This window comes from Cydia fagiglandana, chromosome 16 (assembly GCF_963556715.1).
Source record: "Cydia fagiglandana chromosome 16, ilCydFagi1.1, whole genome shotgun sequence".
NCBI classification, from domain to species: domain Eukaryota; kingdom Metazoa; phylum Arthropoda; class Insecta; order Lepidoptera; family Tortricidae; genus Cydia; species Cydia fagiglandana.
The window spans coordinates 13346601-13373863 of NC_085947.1; the positions used below are offsets into that span (position 1 = coordinate 13346601).

General features: G+C 37.4%; 1 protein-coding gene across 1 annotated transcript in view; it reads right to left on the reverse strand.

The window, feature by feature from the left end:
• Positions 1–3288: 3288 nt before the first annotated feature.
• Positions 3289–27263, reverse strand: part of LOC134672087 (mucin-2-like) — a 38539-nt gene continuing 14564 nt past the window's right edge. The window contains exons 2-6 of the mRNA XM_063529994.1: positions 19365–19565; positions 19004–19184; positions 17659–17760; positions 8844–8942; positions 3289–5946 (exon numbers count right to left, since the gene is read on the reverse strand). Of these exons, the coding sequence (XP_063386064.1) occupies positions 5748–5946; positions 8844–8942; positions 17659–17760; positions 19004–19184; positions 19365–19565 (782 nt within the window). The 3' untranslated portion in view covers positions 3289–5747. The remainder of the gene's footprint in view (positions 5947–8843; positions 8943–17658; positions 17761–19003; positions 19185–19364; positions 19566–27263) is intronic.

Below are 27263 nucleotides of genomic sequence, written 5' to 3' on the forward strand. Positions count from 1 at the left end.
CATTGTTTTTTTTTATTTCCTTGAATAGTATTGAAGAAAAAAACTAATTGAATAAAATTCTTAATGACTATAATGACTACTTAACCTTGGTATGATAATAAGAAAAACTATGTTGGAGCCTCCATTTATAAACCTTATTTTCAATAGTCTCATTGTGACAAGGGTCTTATATTATAGAAACTTTATATTATACACTTATACAGCTTACAATATTTCCTGTTTATACTTATGGCTTAGTCATCAAAAGTAACAAATAGGTGGGTATTCTATGACCACTTTAATATAATAAATAATCATAGAATCAATCACCTTTTAATTGTATTATCAAATATCTGTGTCGAGTTACGTTTGACATTACATGTAACGATAAAGAGGTCATTGTGGTATTCACAACAAGTAACAATGATTGTAATTTTAACTAATTATACCTAATTTTATAAATTGTTGTGATAAAACTTGGGCCAATTTTAATATGACTTCCGTCTCATTTACAACCCGATTTATTTTACCATATGTAGTCTACCTACTATACCATCATACCATACCTACACAGTGTTTCATTAATTGGGTATCGTCTTTGGTCGTCCCATTCGTTTTTCGTCAAGTTGATGATACCTTGTTTGTGTCATTTGCTCATTTGTTTGCATTTCAATCTATTTCACAACTCGAGCTTTAATGGGTTTAATCATTATTCGTTAAAAAATGTGATAGCTTGGATACCTATTGGTTTAGTTAGGTAAACAATACGTTATGAAATATTATTTTATTATTTACGTTTTACTTAAAAACTATTTTACGGATTGTATCCCGTGTAGGCGCAGTTGCCCCTATCACCCCTATATGAGAACACCTGACTTACTTATACGTAATTATAGCATCAGACCATTATATTATAATTAACTTTATGAGGTTGACAATAAATGAGGCAGTTCTGGGAACTATGCTTACGCAGTTTCTGTTCGGTAAAAACCTTCCGATAGTTCTATAAGTACGTCGGTAATTCCCCGGCAGAGTTATGAGGGTATATTTTCCCTAATCGGAAGATGCCGTAGTACATAGAGGTATTTATCTATATCTATTTACCTCTATATTCACGCATGAAACAACACGCAATATACGCATTCTAAGAAGAGATCGATTAACTAGATCTATATTAGATTTAACTTGTCAGTATCTACCTTGTTATCTACTTAGTACACCTGCATGTGTGTAATGATTTCTAATGATTGCAAAATTCCTAATAAGTCTACCTTTTAATGGATTCGCATTATTGTAGCTAAATAGATAGATAGATCATAAATAGTACCTAAGTACGAAGCTATATAGTAACTAAGTAGCTAGTGTACCTATAATAATACTATACTACCTACCAAAGATTTATTGTCTAAGTCTCAAAAAAGTAAGAAAAATAATTGACAGCTGAAGAAGATGGCGCTGTACGGTGCCATGATATGATTGGTGGTAACAGCATTGTCAAACGTTAACTTTTGACAATCGGAGTGACGAGTGACTGCATTAACGTAGGCATTAGCAGTGTAAAAAGTAACAGTGGTCTGACGGCCTTTGACGTGTAGCTATACCGCGCGAGCTTACTATATATAAGTACAGTGCGGAAAAATAAGTCGGGTCCTGGAGGGAAACTACCTAAATCCTTAATTTGGCTCATTTTACTTAAAGGAGACATTCCTTTATTTTTAAAAAGAAACAAAACTGCATTCAAATAAGGACATTCGGAGCACGAACACACACCTTGCATCAAAGAATCTTTGCTTACGGTAGGTATCTACAACCAGTGTAGCGCCTACGCGTAAAATTTTGGCCATGATTCTGTTATAACACTTAAGTATAACACTCTTATTAGTCTTATTACCTACCTATAATAATAAGTATTATAATCATACTACGTAACTTGAAGTAACGGAGGCGCTTTCTCTTTAGCCCGGTTTTTGAAAGTAACACGAGTCGAAAATTGTCACAGCCACTAGGTGGTTGTTTCACCTAAATACGACGGTGATCGATCAATTATCAGTAACTGAGTGTGCAGGATTAGTCCTGCTCACGTCTCCTGAATCACCCTGTATTATAGCAACCAGCAAGACACTGAGCATTGATGTACATTTGTGATCTACATACTACTCGTACAATCGCTTGCTAGTAGGCGTGATGGTTCTATAGGGACTGATAAAACCGACCTACTTACTTATTTTTCATCACACTCGCTCAGTAAATGTGGAATTGCACGCAGGTTTAGCGGGAGTTATAGAAAAAGCGTTCTCCCTAGGGAGTTATGAAGTTTCTAGTGCCATCATTGACAGTTTTTTGTCTTTATACTTAATTTTTGTATCGCGAGTGTGATGAAAAACATTGTGTGTAACTCGGGGCGTAATAATATTGCAAACTCGAGTCTATAAATCGCTCCGGCAAGCCGTCGCGAATTAACTTACTCTCGTTTGCAATATTCAACGCCCCATGTTGCACAATGTACTATTTCATTTCTCATGCTCTGGAAGAGGGTCATTGTTGACATTGTTGTTCTAAAAGGTGTTCAGAAAGTGATACGTTTCTGATTCCAAGTACTAGTATATTTTTTTTGGATAAGCAATAGAAATTTAGGTTTAAATAGATTTGTTATACAATTTCCATTCTGATATGAATCCCCCCATTCCATAAATAACGTTACTTTTGCCTAAATTGTTAATTGAAAGTACCCTCAAGATTAACTATAAAAATGTCTAATACTTTCTCAAGTTTTTAAAAAAACACTTGCTATTTATACGTTCCTCTTATTCGAAATGAAAAGTAGAGTGTTTAACCCGGGTGAAAGACATAATTTCAGCCTCGGACTAGGTAGTCTGAGGCTGAAATTATGCAGTAGAAATGAGTGCCTTTCATCCCTTGGTTAACAATCTACTATAGGTACTTATTATAAACTTTTTGCAGAACCTTCTCTTAACACTATTTTGTAGTAACCGCATAGTTAGACCAACAAAAGTCTGCAGCGATTTTGGTAGCCCACGCAGTGACAGTGTTATTTTAAAGTTGTAAAAATAACACTTGCACTACGTGGGCTATCAAAATCGCTGCAGACTTTTCTTGGTCTAACTCTACCTAAGCGTATAATTACTTTTTTTATAACCATCTGTCATTGCCACACCCGATATGGGTAACATGTATTGACACGATTACTATTTGAAGACCTTTCAATTACATAATATATAATTAAATAAATATAATAGTAGTTGCGCTACGTACTGTGGCGTACCTAAGCTATTAAAAAAACAACATCAATTTTATGAAAATATTTAATTGAGTCACTGTTCGACTATAATTAAATTATAATAAAAAAACTTAAATCTAAGTACCTACATATTACAAAATCTTAAATCTAGTCACATCAAAAGACGGCAGGCAAATGAGATATCTATACTTATTTAAAAAATGCTCGCCAATCATAGTATGGTTTAAGGCAAACGTACTGGTGCTCGACGCGGTCCCAGTACATGTCATTTGAAACTTAAGTCTTGTCAATAGAGGTGATAGCAAGGTGTCATCTATATATTGGGCATTAGAATGTCGAGCACTAGTACGTTTACCTTATGTGAGTGCTCCTGCGCAAAATAAACAGGCAAATGTTTTGTCGTGTCTTTCTGACAAGGCGAAAAAAATAAATAAAATAGAAGGCCCAAGAGGTTAGCTGCCATCCAAGGCCGTTAATGCCTAAAACTTTATCAACGAAAAATCTATAAAGGTTTACACTTTTTTTTATCTTAACGCGAAAGAAACTTAAACAACATTTATAGTATAAAATATGTCAATCTTTCTAAACATAAATAATTAAACAATTACAATGAGAATGTGAACATGGGAAAACATGTATCGAACTTATAATTAAATTGACTATCGGCTCGATTCGGGAAATTAATTAGATACTCACTAATAGATATGAAATAGTAAAGATAATATATCTTTAGTATATCGTGTCTAGTTAATCTCTAATTCATTTCCCGAATCGTGCCGTATGTCATAAAGGTTTTGTTCCTAGTTGGCAGACTGTAAATGTCATGGAGTTTGGAGAAGACAGGTCGTGAAGGCGCAGTTATACGAACTATACGAAAAATGCTGAATCGCCATGATGTTATTTCTATGTGTTCGCCATGATACATCTTACTTATACCGGATTTATACCGGATTTATACCGGTACTTATAAATGCAAGCCACCGTCTTGTATTGTTATCACTTAGATATCAACAAACATTTTTTTGGACAGGATTAATGTTAAGGTCAACTTGTGAACTCCTGTGTAACTGCGCCTTTGTGGCAGAGATGCAAGGAATAATTATTATCAATGTACCTAAGAAGATCATTTAAGATTTCACCAATAAAATACATTAGAAATTACTCTTACCCTTAATTTAGGGCGTTTTATATAGGATATCGGTGGTTATTTTATTACGTTATTTTCTGCTAAACTATTTCGCGAATAATTACGTGCAGACGAAATTGCGTGCAATTGTCTTTATTTGATACAAACTATAGAAACTAAATGACGAAACATTAAGGTTGATAAAAACGAAGGTCTAAATAAAAAACAAAATCCATAGGACCTATTAACCAATTCTCTTGCAGCTAAACTAATCAGGGCCCCGTAGACGACATGCCAATCGCTAACGCTCCGTACTTAGTGATCGAAACGCAATTGTCACTGTCGCACTAATTTGAAAGAGTGATAGAGAGACACAAAGCGTTTCGTTGTCGAAGCGATAGCGATTGTCACCTTGGCTAATAAGCCGGCAGATTCAATAAATGGAGAAATTAAGACGTTTAATGGCAAGAGTTTCAACGCCTAATTTATATCTAGACTATTTTACGCACATTTACGAAGTATTGAGCAAATTGAGAACCACTGGCACCATCTTAACAAAAAGTTACCGGCAACGCAATACCTTTCAATATCAAAGTCAGTGCGGCGCTGAAAGACATACATAACATAAGGTAAAGGTCATCTTGAAACTTAAGTCATTGTCAATAGAGGTGACAACAAGGTGTCATTAGCATGTCAAGCACTAGAACGTTTACCCTATCTAAAAGGTCCATTGAAACGAAAGTTCTAAAATGCTGATATGCGGGTAAATCATATGTCCGCTGAATGCTGAATAAATCTTGAATCCTATTAAATATATTAAGAACGGGTCACTCACGTATTTTAATAATACAATATAATAATATATTTAATATGTCTGTGTCTCACGGAAGTTTTGTTATTAAAATCTTGAATCCATTTTGAAATCCAGAGTCATAGGGTCGGTTGCACCAAACTGTTCGTATCGTTAAAGAGTTCGCAAAATTTGTATGTATGGAAAGTTTCATAGTAAAGCGCCGGGGAGCGCCGGTTGACGTTGATCAGTCTGTCAAATGTGGTTGGTGCAACTGGCCCTTAATATCCTAATCAATAGTAGGCATGAAGATATAATACCTCCTAAGACATAATTTTCCTCGTAATACCCTATTTTTAGAACATTTGAATGAAATAACGACCCAGAATCCTCAAAATAATAGTTACGAGTAGGCACATACATCTATTAGAAAATATCAAGCTCCGATAAGTTCAGATTAATTGATTATGTTCCAAAAAACTTGGGGAGCGACATGATTGACTCAATATTAAATTATCGTCCTAAAAATAGGATACCTCTCGCAGTTTCAACACTACACTGACGTTACCTCAGCGCGTCACCGTTCGAACGATTTACCGTCCCACGACCGCCCTGACCGTATTCCTTAAGATATCCGTGACCAACTCCGTCGTCCTGATGATCTTGTAGCCGATCTGGTCGATGAGGGTGATGGCCGTGGTGTAGGGCGGCATGATGTCCTTGGTGGGCCGCAGGTTGAAGCGTGTTGGGACGACGTCGGACGCTGCGCCAGCCCAGTACGTTTGTGTGGGTCTGAAATGGAATGTAAAGTTAGTGCTGCGAGTATAGTGAACAAGTAACCTAATCTTGGGCGGACACATATTGCGCCCGGAGGAGGTAAAGTCTCTCGAGACCAAAAGGATACTGCAGCTGTTTGAAGTTGCAGGTCTGGATCGAGAGTTGTTTTAGGTGGCGATCACAATAGATCAGGAATGGTCGCAGTGATACATAGGCTTTGGAGCCTTATAGAGCCCCTAATAAAGAAGAAGAAGATAGTGAACAACCATAGGTAAGTAGGAAAGACCATATATGTAATTCTAAATAAACCAGTTTTATTAAGATTTCTATTGTCCAAGAACTTTTATATTTTTTTAAAGCATGTGGTTTTAAATCGTGAGTTGGTAATAATTAAATAAAACTGCTTGAGATCATTTCATTATTACTACACCGAATACAGTAGGTACCTGATAATATGAAGTACTAATGAAGTAGCCGTGTGAACGATTTTAAAAGTTCCCATACTGACTGTCACTATTCCGTATAAAATACAAAAAATCCCGTATACGGGATAAATTAACCCCGTGTGAATCAAGCCTATGCTTTTGTGGGGTTCTTTATAATGGTATTTAAATAAACGAACTACGTATAGGTGAATAAGTGTCACGTACAATACTCAACAAAGTGAGTAGGTAGGTACCTTCTACTCCTACTAGTGTAGGTAAGACGATTCAAAATTTAAGTGATTTTTGAAAATGGTTTTACCATTGATGTCATTTATGTTTCATTGATAGGTAATCTGTTTTAATTATTCTGCCCTATTTCCTTCTAAAAATCTGTATAACAGATAAGTAACATAAATGCCATAAGCATTCTGGCGTTACTTATCGTGGAATATAATGATAACTGGTTACAATTTTTACATAAATAAATAAATTAAATGATGGTTAAACCCAGAAGAGAAAACGATGCTCAACAAAAACAAATATACTTAGATTTTACTAGTGTAATGTTTTCCTTATCGTATTTAAATCTTTGGTGGATAGCGGGAATAATCATATGTCATAAAAAAAAAAACTTGTGTTACAGTTTACAAATGATGTGGAGTGACAAAAATTCCAGGGGGTCTGTGGTGGTAAGATTTGCTAGAACGAAAGACATATACTCGTATGTAACTTGAATAAGAGTATTTAATGTATAAGATGAATAAAGTCTAAGCAAAAAAACGTGCCTCGGAAATCAAGAAAAAGCCATTCTCGGATAGATGGCGCATACACCTTTAGCCTATGCTCGGCTAGATGGCGTAACGACACCGTTTCATATTTAACAATTTTAACACATAGATATCAGTGAATAAACATGGGTCAAAATGATATAAAAATAATAAAAATCATTTATATGGATAAATGATATATTCATTTTTTGATAATTTTATATGTATTTATTTTGAGTTATAGTCGTGTGTCGATACTTAGATGGCAGTAAATTTACAGTGACGACAACATTTACTATGACAGGACCCCTCTATGCTATCTATTCTTATTTTGCTAGAACTAAGTATTAATTTTATTATCGATATACATAATTGATATAAATCAATTGTCCCTCAATCAAGTCATTAACAATCATTACGGACGTAAAACTAATTACATTGGTTAACGATCTATAGAGGTTTATACCAGTATACCACTAACAGCGAGATAAAAAAAAACTTGTAAGTCCTTAATGCTTGAAAATATGTAGTGCCTAGGTAAGTAGTTGACTTGAATTATAAATCTCAAACGATTACTTCACAGCTTACAATTGCACGCCTATTATCCTTGCACACTACACCATGCCGTCGACATGAAAAATATCAAACAAGCACCTTAATGTAATGTGCTAAGGCAAAAAATGGACTGGCACATATTTTAAACTCTAGTAGGACTATCAAACGACATTATAATTGCATCCGAGTTGCCATGTATCATGCATACATTAAGTATGGAAGCGAATTCTCACGCCTCCTTGGTTTTTTTTTTTAAGTAACCCTGTATTTACTGCAATGTTGCATAGTTGGCGAAAACTGTGTTGCGTTGCATTAGGGCCGATTTAGACAGCGCGTGAAATCGTATGCGATTTTAGTTACATTGCGGACTGTAGATTAGGTCCAATTCAACCGACCAATCAAAACCCGCAATGGTATGAAACTCGCATGCGAGTTCACGCATCGTCTAAATCGGGCTTTAGGTTACGCACATGTGAAATAATGTTTTCAAATACATAGTCGTAATAGACGGAGATCTAGCTACAGAAATAGGTTTGCAATTTATAGAGCAACGAAATCCCTCTAGTTAGTGTGCCATACTATCATTATTAATAAATTCGGGCGCTTGGCAGCTGTTCAGTGGTGGGTGTGCAAGGAAGAGTGGAGGGAACCAGATCACCTATGCGCTGGACTGACCAAATAAAATCCGCAGTGGGAAACCGCGTTGTCTGACTGTGCCAGTCTGCCAACAGGGAGAGATGGCGGGAGATCGTGCGAAGAGCTGTGTCCACCTCTATTCTACTATCGATGCGGACGCCTCAACGTGACCACGACCGCTCTGTCAAGAGCGATACGACAGAGAGAAGAAGAAGCATACCTTCATTTTAATGCAATGACCAGTCAGTTCAGTAAGGCCCACTTGCACCATTCTACTAACCCGGCGATAACCGGTTAAACCTGGAGTTACCAGGCTTACCAGCACAATTTGACATTAGGTTAATAGGTTTAACTTCTTAACCCCGGGTTAGTGGGATGGTGCAAGTGGGCCTAAGCGTGTTACTGTGCGGTTACTACAGTTTAGGTTTAGGTTTAGGTTAGTTTTCTTGAGTTTTGACTTCTCGGAAACCATTTATTTTTACCGAATATGAACTGAGTGTTGTCGTTAATGATTGACAGTGACATTTACCTGGTGGTGTAGACCGGGCGCACGGTGGTCGGACGGGTGGTCGGCGCCGGCGCTGGCGCTGGCTGACCATTCACCATCAGCTCGCCGTCATCGCCGAACCTGGAATTATGAGAAACAAATTTTAGGTAGGTATTCTAGTGGACCTAACTTCATCAAAACAGGTTCTCAAACTGGTATCAGATTATTTTATCTTGTCCTGCGGGCGCAACATGATGGTTCCATTTTTATCGGTTTACTAACGAATGGGCCAAAAACGTTTCCCAAAGTATCACATCCCAAACTATGTTTCCCAAATTATCATTTCCCAAAAAAATGTTTGGCAAAACAACTTATCGCAAATTTTCAGTTAGAAATAGTCTTTTTTGGCAAGTTATTGTTTAGCAAATAATTACTTGGACAAATTTCATTTTACCAAATATTATTTAGTCAAATGTATCATTAAGCATAACTTACATGTCCCAAAATATTGCATGGCATACAATTTACATACCAATAGAGAGGAGGCTGCAGAATTTTATTTGTTTGGTATTTAACTGATCATTACATATACATAGTAAAATGTAACGTCAAAAAAAACATTCTTAGTGCCAAAAATATGTAGTAAATGATCACTAAAATTAAAACTCCATTTAAATGTAAAATGATAACCAAATTTGTTACATCTTGCTATTCTATTAAAGCAAATAACACCAAAGTAATCATTGTAACCCAAAAATAGTAAATAACCGCCAATAATTAAACCAATTTTTTTACATCTCGTTATTCTATTAAATTAATTAATCCACTTCGATGACCTTTTTCTAGTACATATTTCGTTTCTGTAAGGACCGCAGTTCTAACCTAACCTAACCCAATTTTGCTAATAGCATTTCGATTCTGTGAGGGTCACAGTTCTAACCTAACCTAACCCACTTTTCTGATAGCGGTTCCGTTTTGTGAGGATCGCAGTTCAAACCTAACCCAACCCACCCAAATTACGTAGAATTTAATGTACCTATATTAACATAACAAAAAGTACTTTAAATAGAGATGCCTCTATGTCAAATTTGCGAAGTGACAATTTTGACCAAACATCTTTTTGGAATATAATATTAGACAATAAAAAACGTTTGCTAAATAAGTTTTTGTCCTAATAACATTTGACAAAGTAAGATCATGCCAAATGATAATTTGACCAAATAAATTATATGCGAAGTGTAACTTTGGTTCCTTTGGGAAATGAAACTATTGCGATAAGTTTGTTGGGAAGTGAAATTTGGCAAAACGTATTTGGCCCAAACGAAAGTACACCATTTTTATCGCCTGTCACTATGCCCGTCACTATCGCACTTACATGCTTGTTAAAGCGTGACAGGCATGGTGACAAGCCGCTGGACATTACTTTAGGGTAAAATGCACTCCATATCCACATACGAAAAATAACTGTGATACATACATACATGGTACTTGATTTATGAACTATTTTATACATCATTTATTCATGATTTAAGACATTATGCTTCAAAATCTAAATTTTTAACCGTTTAAGTGACAGTAATGCCTTGAATGAAAAATGGGAATTGACTCTCTATGCAAAATCCCTGTAAGTCATAGAAGGTAGCATCCTATAGAAGTGGTATACGCGTGCCTTCGTGAGGGACAAAACATACCTACCTCTATGCTGTAATGTAAGTATAGTCTATCGTACAGCCTGGCAAAAAGAGTAGAAATTAAGAGTGTTAATGAATTTTATGGACATTGATTATATAATTATTTTGTTGGTATTAATATTGTGTACTATTTTTTCTTTAAATTAATTGACGTCAGTGTAGTTTAGGTTTAATTCGTTTTAGGTGTCTGTGTGTGTTTTTATTTTTGTATCTTATTGGCATGTGGTGGTGGTGGAATTGAATTGAATTGAATTAATACTACAGTGTTGCCACTTTTTAATTAATACTCTTTTTACCAGGCTGTAAGGCTAAGCGCGCACCACGATTTTTATTTTTGCGACACGATTTTAGAATCGCGCTGTAATTTATCGCAGAAAATTCACTGCGCGCACTGCGATGAAAAGTCGACGATTTGTTCATTCTCGACTTGGATTTCGTACCAGTCGCTTGTCGTGAAACAATATGCAATCGCTGTATGACTTTGAGTATTTATACCACAAAGGTGATCTCCTTCTATTTCTATAATTAAACGGTCAACATCTTAGCGTCTCATCTTGTAACTCCATTGGAGAAGCAGGTTCCGATATGTTGACGCTTGGAGAGCGAAATGCCGACTGAGGTCCGGGGTGCGATTTTATTATCGCAGTGCGCGCGGGGCCATACAACTCCGTATGCTGCAATTCACTTTGCGACAATCGCGTCGCGAGCAGTCGCGGAAAAATGTGACAAATCACAATTTTAAAATCGCTGCGATTTTTTTGTCGCATCTGCGCGCACTGCCATATAAACACATACGTTACATTTCTGCGACTAAATTATCGCGCGACAAAAAGTCGTGGTGAGCGCTTGGCCTAAATCTAAGATAAAACTAGTCTGCTGAAGTAATAGGTTAATTTGTTACCTTACAATAAATAAATATGCTTAAGCTTTGGAGCAGTTATACGACAACCTTTAAAAATTGACTGTTCGTTCCGACGGCGGTTGACGAGGATATAACTACATAGTAAATTAGTAATTTGTAGAATTGTTTTTCGTTGACATTGCTTTCGAGACTTCGAGTCAGGATGAAGGTAACATGGTACTGTGTAGGCGAGGTTATTCGCTTAATTTTAATGCGTTTTCCTTGCCAATTATATTTTTTAAGTTACTACGGTTATACGGTACCCAATGGTTTTTAAAAGACCGGCAACGCGTTTGTGACACCCCTGGATTTTGAAATGCCTATAATAAGATCCGCTAATCGCTCTACTATCAAAGTGGCTAAAAGCAGTTATGTTAGTGTCATGATAATTAAATATTAATATATGTATTTTTTTAAGAAGTCAAACTTTCATTTACCATTTACCATTATTCTTGACATCGAGCTTAAAGCCCGCCTCCATAGAGAATGGAAGCGAACTAAAAACGAATGTGTCCGAGACCAATTTAAGACATTAAGATCAAAAATCAAACAAGACATTAAAGTAGCCTATGACGCCTATACTTCTAACGCGTCCCGCGCCTTATCCACCAATCCCTCCCATTTCTGGCAATATGTTAATACCCTACGGAGTCATGGGGGAACTGAGCCAGTAGTCACTCGAGATGGTAAGGAATATCAGGGAGCTGGTGCAGCCGATGCATTCGCTGCGCACTTCCAATCGGTTTTCCTTCCAGATACTCCGAAACTCGACCCAAGGCAGGCCAGCTCAAATACCTTGGCCAGTTCACAACTTGTGGATATAAGAACAATCACTGCTGACTCTATCAGGCGCGCAGTTAAGCGACTGAAGCCAGGTACATCTGCAGGTCCGGATGCAATTCCGGCATTCATAATTAAAGGTTGCATTGATCTCCTGATTGATGTGATCACATACATTTTCAACTTGATACTGAACAGTGGCGAGTATCCAGATACATGGAAAATATCCCGTGTCACCCCGATCCCTAAGAAAGGTTCCAAGTTGAACGTGGAAAACTATCGGCCCATTGCCATACTGTCTGCCCTTGCCAAGGTGTTTGAGATGGTTCTCCATGATTACCTTCTACCACAGTGCTTGCCATATATCGCTAGCCAACAGCATGCTTTTCTACCTAAGAGATCTGTGGCCACCAATCTGATGGAACTGGTGGACCTTCTCTCTAGTAAGATGGACGATCACTGTCAGGTTGACATCGTCTATCTCGATTTCCAGAAGGCATTCGACAGGGTGGACAACGACGTAATGCTACTTAAGCTGGGAAAGATGGGATTCACCCCCCGCCTATTGCGCTTGTTTTCTTGTTACCTTAAGGACAGAAAACAATTTGTTAAGTATGGCCCCTATCTTTCCGAGACGTACACAACACGCTCAGGTATAAGTCAGGGATCAAACTTAGGGCCATTGCTTTTCCTGATTTTGATAAATGACTTACCTGAAGTTATTCGAAAATCTACGGTACTGTTATTTGCAGACGACGTGAAGCTGATCATGGCAGTTAAATCCGCTAGTGACTGTGAAAACCTTCAGGAGGACATCGACGCGGTCTATGAATGGAGTTTGGGAAACAGGCTATTATTTAACATTGCAAAATGTGAGGTAATGACCTATTCTCTTTCTTCCTTGCCTCTCTGCCATTACTACCGCATGGCAGGGAGCACAATGGCCCGCGTCGAAGAAGTTCGTGACCTCGGAGTAATATTCGACTCGCGGCTCACATTCCGGCCACACATACAGGATGTCACCCGCAAGGCGTTTCAAAGGTTGGGCTTCGTACTACGCAATGCTGTCTCGCTCACTGTAGATGCTACGCGAGCGCTATATACGGCACTCGTAAGAAGCATACTCGAGACAAACGCTGTAGTGTGGAGTCCACACGAAAAGAAGTATATCCTGGCACTCGAACAAGTCCAAAAGAAATTCCTTCGCAACCTGTATAAGAAAATACATACATATTACCCCTTCATGTACCCGACTAGATTTCTGCAGGGACACTTAGGCTATGACTCACTAGAGCTGCGCAGAAATCTAGGACTGGCATGCTTTATAGTTAAGGTTTTGAGGTGTAAAATAGATAGCCTTGGCCTCTTAGAAAAGTTTCTTAAACTTTCTGCACCTGACGCGTACTGTAGTAGACGGAGGCGCCCGCCCATATTGGCCGTAATGCACTCGCGCACTCGTCTGCGCGTACACTCCCCCGTACTGCGCGCAACTGCGCTCGCCAACTCCTTACTCGCGGCACTGCCTGAGAGTGATTTGTTTGCGACTGGGACAGGGAGGCTGATATCTGAATGGAAGGGAGTGCTTGAAAGGATGCAAGACAGATATTCGTAGATGTAAGTTAGTTTTAAATTAGAAAATAAGTAATTTTAAGTTATGAATCTATGTAACGCTTTGGCGCAAGCTGTAATGTTATATATAACTTGATTCAATAAATAAATTTAAGTTTTTTTCGGTTTGCAGTTTACTGAGACGGTAAATAATTCAATCGTAGTTTCAACAGTTATAAGTACGCTATAAAAATGTTCATACTGGCCACAGCTTGTCACCAACTTGCTAATGACTCTAATCAAGTAATCACAGGTATTTTTTATTGAGAAACAAGAAACAATTAACATCATTGTACTCATAACTGAGTATCTTCACTGTGGGAAAGCTGCTATATTAGCTCAATTACTCCACTATGCCTGCATCCTCATCTTAATGATGAATCTGTATGAGATTAGCTTCGCCATTGTTTGTTTTTTGAATTTTTCAAACGCTTTTCAAATAATGATTTCGAATAATTGTTGTTCTGCTGAAGTGTCGTTAATGAGAGTTTTTACAGGCATGTTATTAACTCTTCTTGTAAGAAACTTTGTAATCTAAACCTTCATTTAATTACGAATAAATAAGTTAAGGTAGACTTAAGTTCAAGGTGACTCTATAGTTCGGTTAAGAGTCACATGAACCTGACCGCCGCCATAAAATCCACGTTATGCTCTCATTATAAAACGATATAGTGGGGTCAGTATGAGTGAGATAGGTTTATTAGAAGAATGTCGAGTCATGCAAAATATTTCAACGTACCTACACACGCGTGTACCAACACCAACCACCCCATATCTCGTTTGTTAGTTAATGTACCTACTTCCTACCTAATAGTTACTGGCATCAATGGTAACACATCTGCGAGCCGAATTGAATAAATTGAAATAACAAAATGATAATATTAATAATAATAAAAAAAAAATGCTTCAAAATTTCCCACATCCGCATGAGTGCATGTACGACGTACATTCTATAAAAAAACCGGGCAAATGCGAGTCTGACTCGCGCACGAAGGGTTCCGTACCATAAAGCAAAAAAAAAAAACAAAAAAAAGCAAAAAAAAACGGTCACCCATCCAAGTACTGACCCCTCCCGACGTTGCTTAACTTTGGTCAAAAATCACGTTTGTTGTATGGGAGCCCCATTTAAATCTTTATTTTATTCTGTTTTTAGTATTTGTTGTTATAGCGGCAACAGAAATACATCATCTGTGAAAATTTCAACTGTCTAGCTATCACGGTTCGTGAGATACAGCCTGGTGACAGACGGACGGACGGACGGACGGACGGACAGCGAAGTCTTAGTAATAGGGTCCCGTTTTACCCTTTGGGTACGGAACCCTAAAAAGCTATTTTACGAGTATAACAATTTATAACGTCGCTATAAATTTTAATACACCGCAACGATTTGCTTTTCATCAAATTGGCTAAAGCAATTAAAATTTAACGCAGCTCAATAATTTTGATAATAAAATATTCTATAAAAACAAAATCAAATACAATTAAAATTCTCCCGCAGCGAATATAAAGTTTGGATCTATTAATAATAATTTGAAATGTACACAGGTGTCTACACCTAAAAAATAACCCGTTTCAATCCAAACGGGTTTGACTTAGGTATATTTTTTATTATAATATATAAAATAAGTATACAAAAATAAGCACATGCACACTATGGGGAAACGTGACATGGGATGGGGCGGTACAGACTCTGTATGGAGGCAGAGGAGACGCCCTTGCACATCCTCACAGAGTGCCCTTGCACCTGAGCTCAAAATCAGCTCCTTTCAGACCTGCTTCAATTTTAAGAACTTTTTAAAGAGTCATTCTGCTGGACTACCAATAAATACCTATTGAATTTTCGTTGTTCTTCGGTTATTAAGTCATTATGAAAGGAGCGCGTAACAACAAAGTATTCGCGTGTCTAAATTCCGGTCAAATCGTAAACACGTGTTTAACGAATAGCAATTAGAAATACTCGTATATTTGATTCGCGTAATTGTGTCTAATGACCTAACTATGCTGCAAGACACATAAACTGGCTCCTAATGATTAGTAATGGTTAAAACGACTTTGACACACTATTGCTTTTTGTCACTTTAAAACACTTAACGTACAGCAGCAGAAGTTGCTAAGCGGGCGAGGTGTTCAAAATGATCTTGACGCGACTTTATTGTTATGGGAATAAGAGCGTGTCAAGGTATTTTGAACGCCTCGCCCGCTTAGCAACTTGTGGTGCTGACTGTAGTACGAGTAAATGAAGTAAAACCATTGCGTAAACAATGATATCCATTTAATCTTCCACATTCTTCAGCATAATCTCGTATTACATTAAGGCTGCATTCTTTCCTATGTCAGTACTAGTTTTATAATGTAATCCAGATTTATGTTCTATTCGAAGTTACGTAACTTGTAATAAAAAAAATGTTCGTTTTTAGCATAAGGAAGAAGGTAAGCAATCTTGACGTGTCTTTTAATTGAAAAACGCTTTTAAAAATCAGTAACTATGTATTACTTATGAAAATTATAAATAATCGTATATGATTCATAATTGTTACATATTTGTCGTGACTTATTTTTCTAGAGTTATTTTCGATAAAAAGACACGCCAAGATTGTTTACCTTTTTTTGAATGCTAAAAATAATAAATAACGACGCATGGGTCAAAAACTTTTTTAGCATAACCAGTGTGAGTTTATGTGACTTTCCTATGGGCACCGCGAAATAATTGGACCTTAAAGCCTAATTTTCTTGCCAGACCCTTATGTAGGCATGTTTATACCTTCTACTTTTTAAGGCGGTATAATTAAGTACCCAAATCGTTATCTTTCATATTGTCCACAGAAAATACGCTATTTCCCGAATTTGCTTTATAGCTTATTATTTAAATTTTAATAACATGTCATTTTCATTTTTCATAATATTTAAAAATAACATGAATTGTCTCCAATAAAAGTAATAAAAATGCGAGGCCTTTTCACTAGAGCCACTGAATTTTACTATCCTCGAGAAAACTTAGTTGGGAATTTGCGCAGTAAGTTTCATCACCTTAGTTATCATATCAATAGTTTAGGCAGACGAGTCGCCGCGATAAACCAGTTTAAAGATTCTGCATAACAAATTATGAAGAGCTTGACGCAAGCTAAGTTTTATTACTATTCTAATCAGTCGCGATTGTTTTTTTCTAATTTATGGTGATTTATGATTGAAGGTGTCTGTTATGTTGTCGGGTATTATCGGACATGTGAAAAATTCCACTTTTAAACTTGTTGACATTTTATTTGATATTTAAAACTTTTTGAAGACGTTTTGTCATAATCAGAATGTAACGCATCTAACGGTTACCAGTGGCCCACCTACCTGAGGGCCTACCGCGAACCACGTTCGATGTGTTGCCTCTCTGTCGCGCGTGTAAATTCGTACGTAAGTGTGACAGGAGACAGCACGTCGAACGTGGTTCGCGGTAGGCCCTCAGACCTGCTAGCATGAGTTGCGTTCCCGCGCGCGATTCCATACATCTTGCGCGACTTGATAGGCTCCTTTAGGTCTTATATGTATTTTTGTCAGTGTCAAATGTGACGTTTCTTCAAACAAAAACGCCACTTTTGATACTGACACATCTAATCCATATCGTTTCATAGATCTATTAATTGACGTATCTTAAAGTTCGGATTGGGCCCATAGGCCCCGTGCATGAACAGCAAAGGAGCCGTCAGATTTTTGGCGCGAGGCGTAAAAGTGTCGTTTATGCTTCCGATGTAGCCCACAAGATGGCAGAACCTACTATGCACAAGGAAACGTACCGACGAGAACTGTAGATGGTACCACTTGCTTTAGAAATGTACATATGTTTCCGATTCAGGCCACAAGATGGCAGACCTAACCTAAATAGACTAACCTATTTAGTATGACAGGCTTTGGCGAAGTGGAGACGGGCGGCTGCGAGCTAGAAGGTACTGATGCAGGCGGCAGCGTCGGCGGAGGCGGTGGGCTTGAAGGCCTGGCGAGGGATATACTCATTAGATCTATAGAATTACACATTTTGTACTTGAAGACTTCTTGATATGTTTGCAAAATGCTCTCTAACTGCTCTCTCTGCTTTAAAGTTCTAGATTATTAAGCGATGAATGAAGACGCGATAGCGGCGCATTTTAAAGCAACTTTAGACTTCCACAACTCTATAGAACTAATGGAAATCCCGTTAGGGTGATGGAGATGTGGGAGTTTAAACAGACATTTTATAAGAGTGTTGTTTCCCATTACAAATGCTTAGGATTGGATCAAGCAGGAGCAAAGCTGTACGGATATGATGGTCGTTCTTGTCTACGTGACAGCGTGATACAACGATGTCCGTCACTATCTATCCCATGGTGTTAAAAAGTGATAGTTATTTTATCACGTGGATAAAGATGGATAAAGCTATCCATAATACGCCGGCAGGAGCAGCAGGAGGGGAAAGCCAAGGCAGCGGTGGCGTAACGTCATCGCCAAAGATTTAAAACGCCTGTGGGTTAGCGGAAACCGATGTCCTCCTGGACTTGGTAGAGCGAAAGGGATGGACAAAAGTAGGAAAGCGGACCCCGTCACACTAGCGCTAGGAGGATGATGATTACTGTTTAGCAAATCGCTACATTCTTAATCCCTGGCTAATGACATACTGACGCACTTTTAATGGTTACCACTGAATACCCCCAATGAGAAAACACGCTTATCTCTATCTATTCTAGTCTGCATTGGTGGAGTAGCTGGAATTGTAGTTACTTATTCCTTACCGATTCCTGTTATACAAACTTACCGGTTCTATATGACCGAAAGTGGAGGCGCGGAAGTCGGCTGCGTGTGATGGTATCACGGAGAGCGGCGGCAGATTTGGTGGGGGTGGTGGGGAGAATGATCGTCTTGTTCTGTTCGGTGGCGTAGCTGGAAATGTTATACAAACTTACCGGTTCAATATGACCGGTCGTGGAGGCGTGGGAGTCGTCTGCGTGTTAGATGGTATCACGGAGAGCGGCGGCAGTGTTGGTGGTGGTGGGGAGAATAGTCGTCTGGTTGTCGGTTTTGGCGGCGTAGCTGGAATGGTTATATAAACTTACCGGTTCAATATGACCGGTCGTGGAGACGTGGGAGTCGTCTGTGTGTTAGATAGTATCACGGAGAGCGGCGGCAGTGTTGGTGGAGGTGGGGAGAATAGTCGTCTGGTTGTCTGTTTTGGCGGCGTAGCTGGAATGGTTATACAAACTTACCGGTTCAATATGACCGGTCGTGGAGGCGTGGAAGTTGTCTGCGTGTTAGATGGTATCACGGAGAGCGGCGGTAGAGTTGGTGGGGGTGGTGGGGAGAATGGTCGTCTGGTGGTGGTGGTCTGCGTTGGTGGTGGCGGCGGTGGCGGCGTCGGCAGCGGTGATGATCCAGGGATCTCGTTACCTGAGGATTTCAATAATCATTATTATTTGATTCTCATTTGTCCCTCGTAGGAGTTAATAAGTTTCCTTACTTTAATGCCAAGTACTTATTTAATTGGAGTCTCAACTCAGCTATTTTTGCTGCAAAACTAACAGATACTCGACCTGTGACGAATCACAGTCATATCTAACAGTTACTTACTAGGGATCGTGTTGAAGTGGTCCCTGGTGAGCACCTCCTCGAAGTACCTAGTGAAGTCTCCCGTGGGGTCCCATCGCGAAGCTAACTTCTGCCAGTCCTCAGGATATTCAGCCTTCACTCGCTTGATCACTTTCACTGCTGTTTGCTTCTGGTTTTCTGTGCATCGGACACATTTCGTTCGAAGCGCTTCTGGGAGTATTTCTGGGGACAAGATAGAAGGTTAATAGAATGGAGCGACGAGACTTACGACGGAGGGCTGTTGGCTGTGACAATGAATGTAATTCCTTATTTTATTTTATCCACCCGTCTACATTGTCTATGATATACTAGTTTATAAGAGCTTTCTAGTAATGTCATCAAAGACTCGACTAGCGATGCAATATTCAAAAATAAACTTAAATCCTTTCTAATAGATCAGGCATACTATAGTATTGCCGACTTTATGAGTGCGCCGGTGAGTAATTGACCCAGCACCGTTTGAGAAACAGGTTCTAATACCTAACTACCTACAAATGTTACTTGTTTATTACTTGTATTTAATGATTTAAACACAATGTACTCAATAGTTTTAAGTTAATGACGTGTAAAATGTAACTATGTTTATATTTACCAATAAAGTCTGTATTCTGTATTCTGTATTCTAGATTGTCTGTGGTCCCTCTTACAATAACTCCGCTACACTCAGCCGCACGTATGTTTTCTTAATTTCCTTTTATTTAATTATAATAATGTCTGAAGAATCCTGAAGCTTTTATTTAATCTCCACCACACCACCCACCACTGCCAGGGCTCATCAGGCTGTGCCAAAACTGTTTGTATAGTCGTATGGTTTTAAAATGTCCGTATTCACTTGCTTGAGAGACTACCTGACGATGAATGGCATTGTTATCTTTTATTAAAACAATGCTGATATGAAACATGTATATTGGGATGATCAAAGTTTTGAAAGGTTTTTCAGTCTGCGTTGGAATTTATTACAGGTCGGTAAATAAGTAGGTACCGTAAAATGGGGTGAGTTGGCTGAAATTTGACTTTCTAACCTCGATAATATTTTATTTTTACATGTAAAAATTGAATGCATGTGAAAACTGAATGGTGTATATAATAAGTGGTTCGGACGTTTGTATTTTAGTTTGTATTTTATTTTGGGTAGTTCCATTTCATAACTTTGACGATAAAGAGGAAAACCCACCTCACCCCGTAGTACCTCGTATTTGGGGTGAGAGGGTTTTTCATAGAAAGGTAATTTTGGAAGATTGTTGAATCGATTTTTTTTTATTATGAGTATTACTATAGCCCCATTTTAAATTAGAATACATTATTGTGGTAGCAGTAGCCTTAAAATCCCTTCTCACCCCCCTCTCAAACCTTCACTCCCCATTCATACCCACCTCTCCCCGCGAAACCTACTCACCCCGTTTTACGGTATCACTGTTAAAGATTAGCAAACAACCTTTATAAATCAAAACAATCGTTATCATTGAACAGAACAGCTATGACCTAGTCAGTCGAGCTGAGTCCTTGCTATGATTTAAGCCTTTATCATGCAAACTGCGTCAGAAATTCTTACTTAATAAACATAATTCCTGAGCAAACCACCTCCAAGCAACAGAATAACTTAACACAGCATAATTATTCTGTTTAATTTTTATACTGTATGTATATCGCTGTTGTATATTGTTGTGTATTGTGTGTAAAGGTTGTCTGGAAGAGATCGCTTTTTAGCGATAAGACCGCCTGTTGTTACCTAGTCTTAAGCTTGTATTTCGCTTTATGTATTTATTTTTAACTTTATGGGACAATAAAGGATATTCACTTACTTACCTACTTACTATATTTAGGTACAATAAGTGACCATGACTTAGGGCAAATTTTTTATTTATAAGTTTTAGTGATTTGTTATAAAGTTGTAAAAATGTCATTAATTTTAAATTATATTTTAATTCTAATGTTGTACTTGTGAACCTCTATTGTATAATGTTTTCGACATGGTTTTAAATTTAGAATAAGACGTATTCGGTAGAGTATAATGAATATCTACCTACTGTTAAGATTGTTAGTGTAAGTGTTTATTTCTTTTTCCTACTGATCATTAACATAAATAAACAAAAAATAAGTTTCTTAGCATCGAAGTATGTTTTTGTAGTACCATATTGCTTTAATATTTGATTTAAATACTTAAATTTACCATTATTACTTCATTTATTTAGGGCTCTACAGAATACAGCACATCTACCTTTCCTAAAGGTACAATACAGGGTGGAAAGATAAGTCGGGCCCTGGAGGGAAACTACCTTAAATCCCTAAGCTGACTCATTTTACTTAAAGGAGACATTCCTTTATTTTTAAATTGAAACAAAACTGCATTCAAAGATTTTCTAAAAACTCGCTTGCCTCGCCCGGGACTTGAACCGACTAAAAATTCCAAAAAATAAAAACTCGCAATTTTATTCTACTAGTCGATACAATTTTTTTTTATTTAGTAATTAAAACTTAAATCTATCATTACAAGTTTTACCTAATATAGATAAGCGACAACCAATAATTAATGTTAATGATAACATTTTTCCAAGAAACGTTAGGTCTTACACTCGTCTGTCGTACAAAATATCCATAAAATCTAATATTTAGTACTTAAGATTTTTTTAGACAAGCCAAATTGAAGAAAAAAAGAAAAATATTTTGAATGCAGTTTTGTTTCTTTTTAAAAATAAAGGAATGTCTCCTTTAAGTAAAATGAGCCAGCTTAAGGATTTAAGGTAGTTTCCCTCCAGGGCCCGATTTATCTTTCCACTCTGTATATGGATTTAACTTATATTTAGTATCATTTAGTATCAGAAACGGGCAAGATGAAAGACTGACAGTTAAAGTTGTTGTATTCAAATCCTAAAGTATTTTTAAGTTCTAAATTTATCCTGAGTATTTAGACACACGCAAATGAACAATTAAATCTTGTTTAATAAACTGCACGTAGATAAATTAAAACAAATGAGATGTGGAAATCTTCTACAAGATGTTTATCATCACATTCATAACTTAGTGTTGAGCACAAAGATTAATTTGAGACCATACTCGCTCTATCTATGGTCATCTTGTAATTTATAATTGTCATATTACTCTGAATAATTTGTTCACTTAGAGGCCGATTCTGTTTTAAAAATATATTGTGGTTTTCAACTCATCTTACTATTTTGAGACAGCGTGCGCCGTTGCACCTTGAAGGGCGATTCGAACTTTATACGGTGAAAATGAGTCTTTCTTTTTAAATATAGGCATTAAACAATGCTCTTATGATTGTCGAAAAAAGTCATAGGTTCTAACCCTAACCACAGCCCCGAGAAGATTCTATGGTGGGCCCACGGACCGGTTTGCTCGGTTGTACTTATAATGTTAGGTTATTAGTAACTTGAAATATAATACAATGACCTGTGTTCAATAACAGACCCCACTCGTATGTAAGTTAAGATATATAAAAAAGCCTGCTGTATTAATATTTATAATACTAGGTATATAGTGGAGGGTAGAATAGTTTTTCTTAAATTAAAAAAAAGATACCGGTGCAAGAAACAAGGCTGTAATGTTTCCGTGACATTTCTTCTAAGTCGTCGTCTATTGACCGCTGATCACCCTTCTACGAGTAGTTGGTCCTCACGAAATGCAATCAGGAGTCTCTTAAGGCATCTAACTCTTATTGGTGCGCGTGACAAGGTCGTATCAAAATAATATCAAAACATTATCAACAATTTTAAATAGAATCGGTCTCTTGTTATGTAAGGGCGTTGTGTTGGTCACGGTTACTATGTGTGTCATGTTGTTTTGTTCATGATTAATTTGTTATAATAGTCAAAGGTCAAGATGGGGCAAGACCACGTAGGTTCAATTCACAACAGTAGCAATGACTAATCACTACATGAAATATGATTTATTTTCACATCATTAACGGAGTCGGAATATTTTTTTTGTTTTTAAGATTTTTTGTTCGGTAGGTATATCGTTAACAAATTAATTTGTTTTTATTCACTAGATATCATTAGTGTCAGTATAGGACAAGACCACGTGGATTCATTTCATAACAGTAGTAGCAATGACTAATCACTACATGAAAGATGATTTATTTTGACCGCAAGCTTTGCATCATTTTTATCTTGTAAGTTTTTTTGTTCGGTAGGTATTATATATCGTTAAATAGCTACTTGACAGGTGATATTGAGACCGAACGTTTTGCAACATGGAATCACTTTTTTTAGCTTTTTAGATTTTTTGTGTGTAGTTAATATTAATAATTAATAGGTTTCTGTTCACTATACTTTATTGGTTTATTTTTTATAATCCGATATCTTCTTTCATTTATTATTTGGCTTCGTTATTTTAGGCAAATACAAGTCATCAACCAGAGTATTATACATTACCTACATTATCGCCTGATTTCTACAATGTTTACCAAATATACCAAAACCGATGTGTTGTTGATCACTTTTTTGTACTTATTAGAGTTAATTATAGCTCTTAATCACGGGTTTTAGGTATAAACACATTATTTAGTGCTTTTATTTCATTCAGAATAACGTGACACGATTCGTCCTTAACCACTACAATACTTACAATTGAATAAGAAAACAACTAACAATTGTTACAATACTTTTAATTGGATAATAACAAGTATTGTACGTAATATAAGATGTTTATAGAATACCACTGCATCTTATAATAGAGATGATGCGTCGCAAATAAGTAGGTAATCGGTGTTTTATATTCCATGCTCGTATGTGTACGTGAACGCAAACGCATGTGGAACATTTCCGAGTCCGCGCGTGCTGCGTGCGCGCACTGCGCACTGATTAATTTGTTTACATCCATGCCAATTCTAAAGCCGACCACTAACTAACAGGCCGCCGGACGGTATCGGCCTGTCAGTTAGAACAAAAATTTGACAGTTCCGAACAACTGACCGGCCGATATCGTCCGGCGAACTGTTAGTCAGTGGTCGGCTTAAACGGTATTGTAGCCCGCTTACAAGACTTGTCTTTACAGTAGGTTTATTTTGGTTATGTTTTTGACATGAAAAGAAACGTTTTTACAATAATTGAAATTTATTTTAGGCTACAATTGTCTACAATAATCACGCATCACGCAGGTTTTAAGTGACACTTATTACCTCGAATTCCGAAGCCAAATATCAGATTTGTTGTGATAAAATATAATTATAGAGTCTGTTCGGAAAGAGAAGAGCATTGGAGAAGAGTCGTGGAATGTATGGGAACCAATATATTCCACGACTTCCTTCTAGTATATAAACTGTCTGTGTTTTTTCTTTTATAATTATACCTTAGGGCCAGTTGCACCGACCACATTTGACAGACTGATCAACGTCAGCTGGCGCGCCCCGGCGCGCAACTATGTAACTTTCCATGACATAAAAATTTAGCGAACTCTTTAACGATACGAACAGTTTGGTGCAACCGACCCGACCCTTAGTGTTTGTATAAAGAGGCCCACTGATTAACAGTCCGCCCGACGGTATCGGCCTGTCAGTTAGAACAAAATTTTGACAGTCCCGAACAACTGACAGGCCGATACCGTCCGGCGGACTGTTAATCAGTGGGCCGCTTAGGTAGGTTAACATTGGGAACTACATAACGGATTACATTTAAGAACAAAAACTTAATTATATTAATAATTTTAAGTTGCTGTCTCACGTAGATTACCTTCCTCCAACATGTGAATATATATATTTTGTGTTAATAAAACTGCACTATCCTTAACATAACGCGAATTAAGTACTTATTTAATAGGTATTGTTATAAAAAAAACAATTGATAAGTAATAACCTCTTCAATCTCTACATGATCAAGTAAGCGTGGAAGCGTGATTGTGTGAATATTTACAATAGGTATCCATTGTCTGTGTGTATGTCCGTAAGTAACCTAACCATAGATAATAGAAAAAAGTCAATTCAATTGTGACGTCTATTTGATGGCCGAAGAAATCAAGTACACGTTGGGAGCAAACAGTGGTATAAGTACAATAAATAGGTACATTAGAAATTTTAGAAATATTGGAAATACTCTACTAAAGTCAGGCTGAGTTCTGAACAGAGTTTGGTAGCACAGAGTGTGCTAATGTTATGTAGTTTGGCGTTTATGATAACACTTCCACACTCTGTGTTATCAAACACGGTGCAGAGTTAGCTTAACCTGACTCTATCTTATGACATAAAATAGCATTGTAACATATTAACAAAGCCCTATCTAGGAATGCATTGTCACATTTCTGCGGTTACAATAGGTATAGCTATGTACAAATTGCAGAACATTCCCAAAAAGCGGAAACGTTCTCGAGAATGTTCTCAGAACATTCCTGCAACATGGAAATGATTGTTTAAACAAGAGAATATACTTGAAATAAAGTTTAAATAGGCATAACTTAAAACTAAATGTTATTATGCATATATTATTGTCTATTACAGTTAGCTATTTTGTTCATGTGATAAATTTACCAATAAGTTGCTTAAATTCTCACTGTATATCAGAGAACATTTCGACTTTCGACAATATTTTCCAAATTTTTTTTTTCTTTCATTAGAATCTAGAGGCCTCTATCTCCCACCATGCCAAATCTCAGCGCGCTCGGACCAACTTGAATTTTTTTAAAAAAAAAAGGTGGCCATTTTGATTTTTTTTTAATGCAGATTGTTTTGTCTCGGGTCCCTCTATGACATTTGGTCGAGCACCCCCCACCTATCACGTACCGTTTAAAAGTTGCCATACAAAATAAAAGTGGCCAGTTTTCCCGCAATTGTAGCATTTTCCAAAAAAAATTTTTTTATAAGTATTTAGGGGACCCCGAGATTCCGTGACCAAAATTTCAGCGCGCTAGGACAAAATTAAAAAAGTAAAAAAAAAAGTCGGCCATATTGAAAAAAAAAGGCGGCGTCAAAAACTGCCAGGGTCCCTCTATGACATTTGGTCGAGCACCCCCCACCTAAGTCTGACCGTTTGGCCGGGCCGTCATACATTTTTCTGACCGGAAGCGGACGACCAAAAGTCGGAATTTTCTGGGGGTAAGGACTACACCTAAACTGTCGTGAATATTCAAGGTATAAACTACGATAAATAAATAAATTCTCGTTCTCGAGAACATTCTCAGAAGTTACCGAGAATTTCTCATGTGGAAAGTTTCGCAACTTTGGAAAGTTCTCGTGCGTGCATTGCTAGTATAGACACGTCGTAGGAAACCACAAATAGATATTTACTGCCGTATTCGAACTTCAAGATATTTACAAGAGACGACACGTACTAGATCCATTCTAGATACGTTGTAGTTAAGATATCAACTAGTTCTCTTTTGCAGCGCAATTCGGGCAACCAATGTCACTTTTACGTTAAGATACCGTAAGATATCTATTAGATGTGAATTGGATCTCTAAGTCATATCCTGAGGAAATCGTTCAAGAGTATCTCCAGAATCGCGCAAATGTCAAATTTGACAGGTTAGATCTTAAACATATCGTTATCGTATCTTGGTGATGTCTGAAAGATATCTAATAGATGTCTATTTCAAAATCCGAATCGTGCCCTTATTTATATTTCGTCAGATAAGGTCTCGGGAACCGACCGCAGCTGGTTGAGTATTCACCACGCGTCCTATAATTGTGATTCTGCAAATTATGACTATATGTTGTTGTTATGTTTAATCTATTTGGAACGGGACTATTTTGTAAAAAACAATATTATATGTATATTTTTTTATGTAATAGTCAGCAAACGAGCAGACGAGCCGCCTGATGGGAAGCGGTCATCGTCGCCCATGGACATAAGCAACATCACAGGAGCCACTTAAGCGTTGCCGACCCTTGAGAACCCTAAATACCCGCTTCTTGAAGAATCCCATGTCGTAGCG